General features: G+C 39.9%; 1 protein-coding gene across 6 annotated transcripts in view; it reads right to left on the reverse strand.

The window, feature by feature from the left end:
* The window catches only part of ZFP1 (ZFP1 zinc finger protein), a 50194-nt gene that overhangs the window by 10848 nt on the left and 26657 nt on the right, over positions 1-12689 (reverse strand). For all 6 annotated transcript variants that reach the window (XM_029924866.1, XM_029924865.1, XM_029924863.1 and 3 more), the window contains one exon: positions 7292-7350. In XM_029924866.1, coding sequence (XP_029780726.1) covers positions 7292-7324 — 33 coding nt within the window. In that variant the 5' untranslated portion in view covers positions 7325-7350. The remainder of the gene's footprint in view (positions 1-7291; positions 7351-12689) is intronic.

Here is a 12689-nt window from a genome sequence, read left to right on the forward strand (position 1 = left end):
ACAGAAAGCTTATGAAAAAAATTGAAGAAGACACCAAGAAATGGAAAAACATCCCATGCTCATGGATTGGAAGAATAAACATTGTGAAAATGTCATTATTACCCAAAGCAATCTATACATTCAATGCAATCCCAAACAAAATTGCACCAGCATTCTTCTCAAAGCTAGAACAAACTATCCTAAAATTCGTATGGAACCAAAAAAGACCCTGAATAGCCAAAGTAATATTGAAGAAGAAAACCAAAATGGGAGGCATCACAATCCCAGGCTTTAGCCTCTACTACAAAGCTGTCCTCATCAAGACACTATGGTGTTGGCACAAAAACAGACACATAGACCAACAGAGAACCATAGAATAGAGAACCCAGAGACCTGAGAACTGGGCCCACAAGTGTATGGCCCATTAATTTTTGACAAAGCAGGAAAACGTATCCAATGGAAAAAAGATAGCCTCTTTAGCAGGTGGTGCTGGGAGAACTGGACAGCAACATGCAGAAGAATGAAACTAGACCACTTTCTTACACCACACACAAAAATTAACTGAAAATGGCTGAAGGACTTGAATGTGAGACAGGAAACCGTCAAAACCCTCGAGGAGAAAGTAGGAAACACCCTACTTGACCTCAACTGCAGCAATTTCCTACTTGACACATCCCAAAAGGCAAGGGAAATAAAAGCAAAAATGAACTATTGGGACTTCATCAAGATAAAAAGCTTCTGCACTGCAAAGGAAACAATCAAGAAAACTAATAGGCAACCAACAGAGAGTTGCAAATGACATATCAGATAAAGGGCTAGTATCCAAAATCTACAAAGAACTCACCAAACTCCACACCTGAAAAATGAATAATCCAGCAAAGAAATGGGCAGAAGACATAAACAGACACTTCTCCAAAGAGGACATCCAGATGGCCAACAGGCACATGAAACGATGCTCAGCATCACTCGTCATCAGGGTAATACAAATCAAAACCACACTGAGATACCACCTCATGCCAGTCAGAGTGGCTAAAATGAACAAATCAGGAGACTCTAGATGCTGACAAGGATGTGGAGAAACGAGCACCCTCCTACACAGTTGGTAGGAATGTAAACTTGTACAACCGCTCTGGAAAATAGTATGGAGGTTCCTCAAAAAAACTATCAATAGAACTCCCCTAAGACCCAGCAATAGCACTGCTGGGGATTTATCCTGGGGTTATAGAAGTGCTGATGCATAGGAAAACATGTACCCCAATGTTCATAGCGGCACTTTCTACAATAGCCCAATCATGGAAAGCACCTAATGTCTATCACCTGATGAATGGATCAAGAAGATGTGGTATATATACACAATGGAGTATTACATGGCCATGAGAAAGAATGAAATCTGGCCATTTGTATGAAAGTGGATGGACCTCAAGGGTGTCATGCTAAGTGAAATAAGTCAGGCGGAGAAGGCCAGATACCATATGTTTGCACTCATAGGTCTAACAGGAGAAACCTAACAGAGGACCATAGGGAGGGGAAGGGGGAAAGAGAGTTGGGGAGAGAGAGGGGGACACAAAACATGAGAGACTACTGAATACTGAAAAGGAACCAAGATGTTGGAGGGGGACGGGGACGGAAGAAAAGAGGTGGTGGTAATGGAGGAGGGCACTTGTGGGGAAGAGCACTGGGTATTATATGGAAACCAATTTGACAAACTACTTAAAAAATAAAAATAAAAATAAAAGTTCATACTGACCCCCCCAAAATAAAATAAAATGCACCATATAGACTTACTAGCAGACTACATATAGAAGAACAGTGCACTTGAAGGCAAGTGAATAAGAAGATATCCAAACTAAAGCTGAGAGAAAAAAAAATGGGGGAAAACGAAAAACATAAGAAATGTGAAGTATGACCAAGAAGTCTAATATACTCTTGCTTAAAATGATGAAAGCAAAAACAAAAAAATACATAATGTGTAGTCTCACAAGTAGAGGAAAAAAATGGGACAGAAGCAATATTTAAGAGATAAAAGCTGAAAGTTTTCCCAATACAGTAAATGGCATCAACCACAAATCTAAGAAACTCAGAAAAGCCCAAGCAGAATAAATGCAAAGACAGTTACACCTAAACACATCACACCCAAACTGGTGAGTGCCAGAAAAAAAGAGAGTATCTTAAAAGTAGCCAAAAGAAGAAAAGATTCCTTTCCTTCAGGGAACAACAATAAAACTGAAGGCTTATTTCTTATTAGAATCACAGAAGTTAGATGGAAATAAGATGTCATTTTTAACGTACTGACAGAAAAAAGAAACCCTAGAATTCTATCTCCAGCGAAAACATTTTTCAAAATAAAAATAAAGGCATAGAGAGAGAAATAAGAGTTGCAAGAATTCACTGCAAGATATTGTTTGCTGTTCTTAGACCACACTGAGGTAGTATAATATTAACCCAAGGTGATTAGTAAAGTATATAAGCTATAATCCCTATAGAAGCCACTTAAAAAATACACTACAAAAGCACTAATCATAAAAAGGTAGGTGTCGCTATATTTGTATTGCCAGAGATAAAGCGGAGCATTCTAAAATGATAGTAGGGTAAATCCATCAGGGAGACAGAACAATCATAAATGTGCAGGTGCTCAGTAACACAGCTTCCAATTACATTAAGCAGAAACTGACAAAACAAAGAACGGACAAATCCACATTCATACTATCTATCAAGCAAGTATCACAATGGAATGAAAACATTTTCAGAAATGAAGAGTCTTTAAAAATGTTCTCACATACTCTTTTGTAAAAATATTTTTAAAGTTTATTTATTTTGAGAGAGAGAGCAAGCAGGGGAGGGGCAGAGAAAGAGGGAGAAAGAATCCCAAGCAGGCTCCACATCATCAGCATGGAGCCTGACACGGGGCTCAAACTCACAAACCATGAGATCATGACCTGAGCCTTACCAACTAGGCCACCTAGGCGCCCCTCACATACTCGTTCTTAAGAATGCAAGGGGGTTGATGGGCATGGAGGAGGGCACTTTTGGGGAAGAGCACTGGGTGTTGTTATATGGAAACCAACTTGGTAATAAACTATAAAAAAATACACACCAATAAAACAATAGAAACCCCAAAACAGACAAAGGCATGGGAAGAGGCAAACAAAAGATCAACACCAGAACTGAAGGAAATCCCTAGGAGTTTGAAAGAGACTGCAGGATGGCAGGGATGGTCTACTGATACCAAACTGCCTGTCATGCAGACTGGAATAGTGGGACCCAAAAGCAGGCTTCTTGAGGGCTGTCGTCCACAAGAATCCTGCCGCCACTGGACCGTCTTTTTAACTGGGTGAGCCTGGCCCAGCTTCTTATCTACACTCGGTCTGACTTGTTTTCAATGCACGCTAGTGACGTCTACCACCTCTCCCCTCCACAGCAGGCTCCCTGAATCAGGTGAGGACATTCACTGCATCTTCGCGAAGTGTTCTCCTGTGATCTACTCCTGAGAGCCAGCAGAGGACCAGTGAGCTGAGAAGCAGAGAATACAGAGCAACCCACTTGGCTTAATTATATTTCTACCAGACATTCAATACCACTCTGACCCTGCCAGATGGCTCAACCATGTGAGCCCTATGTTTTCCTGTGCTTCTCATGACCTTGCCAATGACTTCTCCAAATGGAACTTTTGGAAACTCTCAGAAAAGCTAAAGCCAGAATAGGACTCAGAGACTCTATTCAGATCACCTTTTCCTAGAAACGTTTATGCAATAACAGCAAAATCTCTAGATACAACTAGACCTATGCTTACTTGGTAATTTTTGACACACGGTTTCCCTAGAAAGGCAGTATATCAGTATATCCCCCTTTCCCCTTCCCATGGTCCCGTTAGGTTTCTCCTGTTAGACCTATGAGTGACAACATATGGTATCTGTCCTTCTCTGCCTGACTTATTTTGCTTTATGTGACACCTCAAGGTCCATCAAAGAGTTAGGGAGAGGGAGTAAGGCAAAGCATGAGAGACTCTTGAACACTGAAAGCAAACTGAGGGCTGAAGAGGGGGAAGGAAAAGGAGGGTGATGGTCATGGAGAGGGCTACTTGTGGGGAAGAGCACTGGGTGTTATATGGAAACCAACCTGGCAATAAACTATTTTAAAAAATGAAAAAAAAAAGGCAGTATATTTTAGACTATCACCAATAATGCATGAGAGTGGTTTCATCTCTTTCTGGTTAATACTGGCCAATGAAACTTGAAAAAAACAACAACAAAAAATAAAACCCAAGTCTTGACAGAGAAGATGGGTACATATAAGGACATATTTCAGATCTTGGGGCCTCAAAGAAAAAGAAAAAAGGACTCCACCAATTAGAAAGAAAATGATGCAACACAAGGAAATATAAATTCCAGTTATAGTTTCTCAAAACTGAATTTTATATTGATTAGGGATATATGTAGACAAGTGGTAAAATCTTTAAGAAAAGCAGGGGAGGGGCACCAGAGTGACTCAGTCAATTAAGCATCCGACTCTTGATTTTGGCTCAGGACACATTCTCAGAGTTTCTGGATCAAGCCCCACATAAGGCTCTGTGCTATCACCGCAGAGATTCTCTCTCTCCCTCTTTGCAAACCCTCCCCTGCTTGCTCTCTCTCTCTCTCAAAATAAATAACTTAAAGAAAGAGAAAAGCACGGGAATAATTCACAAAAATGTCAAGATAGAGGCTACCTATAGGATGACTCAATTGGAGGATATATCATCAGGAACAGAGAATTTTTTTTTTAATGTTTATTTAGTTTTGAGAGAGAGAGAGAGACAAACAGAGTTGAGTGGGAGAAGGCAGAGAGAGAGGGGGAGACAAAGAATCCAAAGTAGGCTCCAGGCACTGAGCTGTTAGCACAAAGCCTGATGCAGGGCTTGAACTCATGGACCATGAGATCATGACCTGAGCCAAAGTCAGATGGTTACCAACTGAGCCACCCAGGCGCTCCAGAGAATGTTCTATTCTTTAACCTGGGTAAGGTACATAGGTGCCCACTTTATTATTATTCTTTAATGTAAACATAGTTGTTATGCATATTGTTGTGATGTATATAAAGAGTATTACAATGCTTTATACACTCCTCTGTGTATGTGTTACATTACACAATAAAAAAAAAATAAGGAAACTATATGTTCTCTTATGGAAAGACTTCAGATGTGTTACTTAGTGATAAAAATACAAAATCAAGAGAATGAAAAGACAAGGCACAAATGGGGAGAAAAATCTGCAAAACAATACCTGACAAAGAACTGGCATCCAAAGTATACATAAGAACTCTTAAAAATCGGGGCACCTGGGTGGCTCAGTTGGTTAAGCATCTGGCTTCAGCTCAGGTCATGATCTCACGGTTAGTGGGTTCGAGCCCTGCGTCAGGCTCTGTGCTGACAGCTCAGAGCCTGGAGCCTGCTTCGGATTCTGTGTCACCCTCTCCCTCTGACCCTCACCTGCTTGCACTGTCTCTCTCTCTCTCTCTCTCTCAAAAATAAATAAAAAACATAAAAAAAAGAATTCTTAAAAATCAACAATATGAAAACAACTTGATTTAAAAATGGGCCAAAGACCTTAATAGACACCTCATCGATGAAAATATAGAGATGGCAAATAAACATATGAAAAGATACTCAACATCACGTCATAAAGAACTACAAGTTACAACACAATACCACCACACGCCTAGGAGAAAGGCCAGAATCCACAACACTGACAGCACCGAACGCCAGCAAGGAGGTGGGCCAAGAGGAACCCTCATTCACTAGTGGGGATGCACCATGGCACAGACACTTTGAAAGACATTTCGGCAGTGTCTTACAAAACTGAACATACTCTTATCATATGATCTGGCAAATTACTCTCCTTAGTATTTACTCAAATGAGTAAGTTATTTTATCTCCACACGAAAACCTGCACATGAATGTCTGTAGCACTTTCATTCATGAGGGTCAGACCTTGGGAGCAACCAATCAGAAGGTGAATGGATAAATAAATGGTGGTGCATCCATACAACAGAATATTATTCAGGGGTAAAAATAAGCTATCAACCATGAAATGATATACAAGAACCTCAAATGCATCTTTCTCAGTGAAAAAAACTAATGGTTATATACTATATGACTCCAACTATATGACATTCTGGAAAAGAAAAATCTATGCACGCAGTCAAAATGATCAGTGGTTTCCAGGGTCTCAGGGAGAGGGAAGGAGGATGAAGAGTGGAGCACAGGGGATTTTTAGAGCAGGAAACTATTCTGCATGAAACTATAATGGTGGGTACATGTCATTTTATATTTGTCAAAATCCACAGAATGCACACCACCATGAATAAAACCTAATGTAAGCTACAGGTCTTAGTTCAAGTACTCATATGGCTCAGGAACAGCAGCAGGGGTACCACATTAATGCAAGATGTTAACAGGGTAAGCCTCAGGTGTGGAAGAAGTGTGCAAAACTATGCTTTTCACTCACATCTTCTGTAAACTCAAACTGCTCTAAAAAATGAAGCCTATTAATTAAAAATAAAACACATATAAACAAACCAGCATGATTAATACACTATCCTATAAAAACCTATATTTGTACTCATGTAAATATATACACAAAAACTCCGAAAAGCTACTCAAGTGGGGTGTCTGGGTGACTCTGCTTAAGCATCTGACTTCAGCTCAGGTCATGATCTCACAGTTTGTGAGTTCGAGCCCCACATCAGACTCTGTGCCGACAGCACGGATCCTGCTTCAGATCCTCTCCCTCCCTCTCTCTCTCTGCCCCTCCCCAGCTTGTGTGCTCGCTCTCTCAAAAATAAACAAACATTAAAAAAAAATAAAAAAAGAAATCAAAAAGAAAACTACTCAAGAAAGTAATGACAGTGGTATCATGGAGGTTTGAAAGGAGAATTTAAATACATACTCAGATATTTACTGAGTTTTTTGGCATCATGCTAATTTGAGAAAATAAGATACACAAAAAACTCCATTTGCAGTGAAGAATGCTAAATGAAATAAACAGAGGCAAACTGATAAACCCACTGTGTCTGGGGATGTTGTCCAAAAAACCATCTATATGAAGGTCCATAAAATTTATTCAGACCTAATACCAGAGAACCAAGGAGAGGCCACCCATAATCAATGCAAGACAATTAACTTGGTTTGCTTTTTGGGTGTTGGTACTGATCAATTATTGTTATTACATTTTCCTTGGGTTTTGCTCATCTCTGCCTTTCTATTTTATTTACCGGGTCCTTATAAACGTCCTCAAATTCACTGAAAAAACAAAATTGGGAAAAACCATCAACTCACCTGGGATTTGTTCATTTTTTGCAGTTTTGGCATAAAGGCTGAGAACTATGAAGGCAGAACTGGAAGACAGAAAAAGGAAGATACTATTATTAATGATGTGACCTGCTTTGGAACTTCTACAATGACTTATTTACAAATCCTTACACATCACTTGGGAAAACACCACCTACTAGGAGAGTCCCTTGCCTCTTCAGAAGGGACCTAAACGATCATGCTGGCAGCACTTACCTTCAATCACATTATGAGACAGCAGAAAAGGTAAAACTTAGACAACCCACTACCAAGACACAAAGCAAACAACCCAAACCTCAACTGATGAAATTATCAGACAAAATTTAAAACAACTATGATTCATATTTTAGAAGCTTTAATGGAAAAGGTGGATAACATAAATAAACAAGAAATTCCAGAAAAGATGTAAAGTGTAAGGAAAAAAAATCAATTGGAAAAGAAAGCACAGTAACATAGTTGAAAGAAAACGAATAGGTTCCAAAGCAGACTCAATAAAGCTGAGGAAATCTTCAGTAACTATGAAGATAAGTAAAAAGAAATTACTCAAAATGAAACACAAAAACAAAGTAAAATGAAAAATTAAATAAAGAATTCAAAGGCTATAGATCAATATCAAATGGTCTAACAAACATGTCATTGGAATCCCAAAAGGAGAAGTGAATATGGGATAGAAAAGTATTTGAAGATATAATGATTAAGAATTCTCAAAAAATATTCTGATCTCCAAGAACGGAGGTGCACGCACAGACTCCTTGCTGATAACAGCCTCATGGATGCCTGAGTGAGTGTGAACTGGGGCCGGAGACTCTGAGGGGAGTCTCGGCCAAAGCGGAACTGGGAGAGAGCGCACCCAGGACCCTGGAGGGCCGGGCGCTAACGAGTGGGGCAACCGTGCACTGCGGAGAGCTGGGGGCGGGGGGGGGGGGGGGGGGGGGGGGGGGGGGGGGGGGAAGAGGAGAGACTGAAAACACTCAGAGACACAAACACCTCATGTGTGGCTGCTGGGTGCGAGGAGAGAAATCCGACCCCTCGGTGGGCTTGTTCTCCCCTGGGCTCGGCAGCTCGCTGACTGCAGGTGGAGCCAGGAAAAGCTGGCACTCCAGTTCCCCTACTCAATCCCGGCCAGAAAGCCGCCTACCTGCAGGAAATCATTTTAACTGTGGTGGCAGCTTTAAGTGCATGGATTAGGATTTAGAAACCTGGCAGAACTTAGAAATCCAAAGCAATCTGACCTGTCCAGGGCACGGGGAAGTCGGACTCAAGAGAGTGGCTGGTAACGCATGGTCTGAGGGGGGTTTGGGGTGCGGCCATTCTTCTCCCAGCAACCACTAAGGCGAGGCCTCAGAGAGCAGCCCCTGAGACCCGAGCTACCTACATCGAACCACACCCTACATCAAACCACACCCATCCACGTTGGAGAGCTGTTTTTCATTATTTTTATTATTTTTAATTTTTTTCATTTTTTTCTTATTATTTTATTTAAAAATTTTTTCCCTTGTTTTCTCTTTTCTATATTCCTTTTTCCTTCTTTTCTCCCTTTCCCCCCTGGAGTCTGGGAAAGACAAACATTTATGCACTGCTCTGATTAGATCAACTCTTACCATGGAGATAAAATTTCCCTCTCATTCTTATCTCTCCCCTCTGCAGGTTTTATGCTCTCAGACTATCCTTTACCGTTGGCTGTTTCTGTACCCCCCCCTCCAGCCTTCTTTTTTCCTTTCCCATCCTCTCTTTTCTGTTCTTTTTTTCTTTGCCCTTTTGGTTTGCTTGTTTACTAGATCTGTCTGTGCATTTGCATACTTTTGTTCCCTGTTCAAGAAACAAGTCAAAGTACACATGGTAGAGAGTCCCAAATATCACTGAGTAGGGAAATAAACAGAGGCATAACAAAAGAAACTGAGAGACACCACTAAAAGAACATCTCCTGAAACAACAGGCCCTGGACAAAGAGCCTACTTTAATAGAGCAATACCAATGGGCACACAGTGCAGAATGAGCTTTTAAAACTGACAAGAGACAGAAAGCTAGTCAAAATGATGAAATGAAAGAACTCCTCTAAAGAAATTCCAGGAAGAAGTCACAGCCACAGAACTGCTCAAAACAGACACAAGCAATATAACTGAAAAAGAATTTAGAACAACTGTCATAAAATCGCTGGGCTTGAAAAAGCATGGAAGCCAGCAGAGAAGTTATTGATACAAAGACTACTTTCATAAGGCTATAAATGAGGTGAATAATAAAATGGAGGCTGCCACTGCATGGACTGAAGAAGCAGAGAGGAGAAAAGGTGAATTAGAAGACACAGTTATAGCAAAAGGGCAGCTGAGAAAAAGAGAAATTGATACAGGAGCACGAAAGGAGAATTCCAGACCTGAGTGACACAATCAAAAGAAACAATATCCATATCATAGGACTTCTTGAAGAGGAAGGAGAAAAAGGTCCTGAAGGGATGCTGGATCAAATTATAGCTGAAAACCTCTTAAATTGGGGAAAGAAAAACACAATGAAATTCAAGAGGCACATCAAACTCTCCTAAGACGTAACTTGAACCGACCTTCACCACGATGTATCATAGTGAACCTGGCAAAATATAAAGAGAGAATTCTGAAAGCAGCTAGGGATAAAAGGGCCCTAACATACAAAGGGAAACCTATCAGAGTGGTTACAGACCTATTTAATGAAACTTAGCAGGCCAGAAAGGAATGGCAGGAAATCTTCAGTGTGATGAACAGGAAAAGTATGCAACCAAGAATTTTTTATCCAGTGAGCCTGTCATTCAAAATAGAAGAAGAGATAAAGATGTTCCCAAATAAACAAAAATTGAGAGAATTCATCACCACCAAACCAGCCCTATAAGAAGTCATAAGAGGGACTCTATGAGGGAAATGTAGCAAGGAATATAAGACACCAGAGACATCACTACAAACATGAACTCTACAGAGAACACAATGAATCTAAACCCACATTTTCCGATAATAACACTGAATGTAAATGGACTGAATGTTCCAATCAAACGACACAGGGTAGCAGAATGGATAAAAAACCAAAATCCATCTATTTGCTGTCTACAAGAGACTCATATTAGACCTGAAGACACCTTCAGATTGAAAGTAAGAGGAGGTGGAAATATCTCATGCGACTGGACGTCAAAAGAAAGCCAGAGTAGCCATACTTATGTTGGACAAACTGGACTTTAAAGTAAAGGCAGTAACAAAAGATGAAGAAGGACATTATATAATAATTACAGGTTCTCTACATCAGGAAGAGCTAACAATTATAAACATCGATGCACCAAATTCGGGAGTGCCCAAATACATAAAACAACTAATCACAAACAGAAACAATTTTATTGATAAGAACATGCTAATGGCAGGGGACTTTATAACTCCACTTACAACAACAGATAGATCAACCAGACAGAAAATCACTAAAGAAACAATGGACCTGAACAGCACACTGGACAGATGAATTGATAGATATATTTAGAACTCTGCATCCTGAAGCTAGGGAATTCACCTTCTTCTCGAGTGTGCATGGCACGTTCTCCTAGATAGATCACATACTGGGTCAAAAGCAGCCCTCCATAAATACAAACACACTGAGATCATATCATGCGCACTGTCAGATCACAATGCTATGAAACTTGAAATCAACCACAGGAAAAGTCTGGAAAACGTCCAAAAATGTGGAGGTTAAAAACCACCCTACTGAAGAATGACTGGCCAATCAGGCAATTAGGGAAGAAATTTAAAAATATATGGAAACAAATGAAAACAAAAATACAACAATCCAAACTCTCTGGGATGCAGCAAAGGCAGTCCTAAGAGGAAGGTATTTTGCAATCCAGGCCTATTTCAACAAACTAGAAAGAGCGCAAATTCAAAATCTAACAGAGCACCTAAGGAACTAGAAAGGGAGCAGCAAGAGCACCCCAAGCCCAGGAGAGAAGGAGAAATAATAAAGATCAGGGCAGAAAAAAAAATAGAGAGAGTCCAAAAAAACAATTGAACAGATCAATGAAACCAAGAGTTGGTTTTCTGAAAAAATAAACAAAATTGATAAACCTCTAGCTAGGCTCCTCAGAAAGAAAAGAGAGAACATTCAAGTAGACAAAATCATGAATGAAAATGGATTTATTAAAACTGATCCCTCAGAAATACAAGCAATCATCAGAGATTACTCTGAAAAAATTATATGCCAACAAACTGGACAACCTAGAAGAAATGGACAAATTCCTAAACATACATGCACTACCAAAAATCTCCCAGGGCTGGATGGATTCCCAGGGGAATTCTACCAGACATTTAAAGCAGAATTCTCAAGCTATTCCAAAAAACAGAAATAGAAGACTTCTGGACTCATTCTATGAAGCCAGCATCACCTTGATTCCCAAACCAGACAGAGACCCAACAGAAAAAGAGAACTACCGACCAATATCCTTAATGAACACAGATGCAAAAATACTCAACAAGATACAAGCAAATCGAATTCAACAGCATATAAAAAGAATTATCTATCATGATCAAGTGGGAATTATTCCTGGGTTACAGGGCTGGTTCAATATTCGCAAACCCATCAATGCGATACACCACATTAACAAAAGAAAAGATTAAAACCATATGATCCTGTTGATAGATGCAGAAAAAGCATTTGACGAAATACAACGTTCCTTCTTAATAAAAACCCTCGGGAAATCAGGATTGAAGGAACTTACTTAAACATTATAAAAGCCATTTATGAAAAGCCCACAGCTAACATCATCCTCAATGGGGAAAAACTGAGAGCTTTCCCCCGTGAGATCAGGAACACGACAGGGATGTCCACTCTCACCACTGCTGTTTAACACAGTGCTGGAAGTCCTAGCATCAGCAATCAGACAAGAGGAAATAAAAAGCATCAGAATTGGCAAAGAAGAAGTCAAACTTTCACTATGCCTAGATGACATGATACTCTACATGGAAAACCTGATCGACTCTACCAGAAGCCTTCTAGAACTGATCCATGAACTCAGTAAAGTCATAGGGTACAAAATCAACGTACAGAAATCGGCTGCATTTTTATAAACCAATAATGAAGGAACAGAAAGAGAAATCAAGAAACTGATCCCATTCACAACTGCACAGACAACCATAAAATACCTAGGAATAAACCTAACCAAAGATGTAAAAGACCTGTATGATGAAAACTACAGAAAGCTTATGAAAAAAATTGAAGAAGACACCAAGAAATGGAAAAACATCCCATGCTCATGGATTGGAAGAATAAACATTGTGAAAATGTCATTATTACCCAAAGCAATCTATACATTCAATGCAATCCCAAACAAAATTGCACCAGCATTCTTCTCAAAGCTAGAACAAACTATCCTAAAATTCGTATGGAACCA

Source organism: Suricata suricatta, chromosome 16 (assembly GCF_006229205.1).
Source record: "Suricata suricatta isolate VVHF042 chromosome 16, meerkat_22Aug2017_6uvM2_HiC, whole genome shotgun sequence".
In the NCBI taxonomy this organism is placed as follows: Eukaryota; Metazoa; Chordata; class Mammalia; order Carnivora; family Herpestidae; genus Suricata; species Suricata suricatta.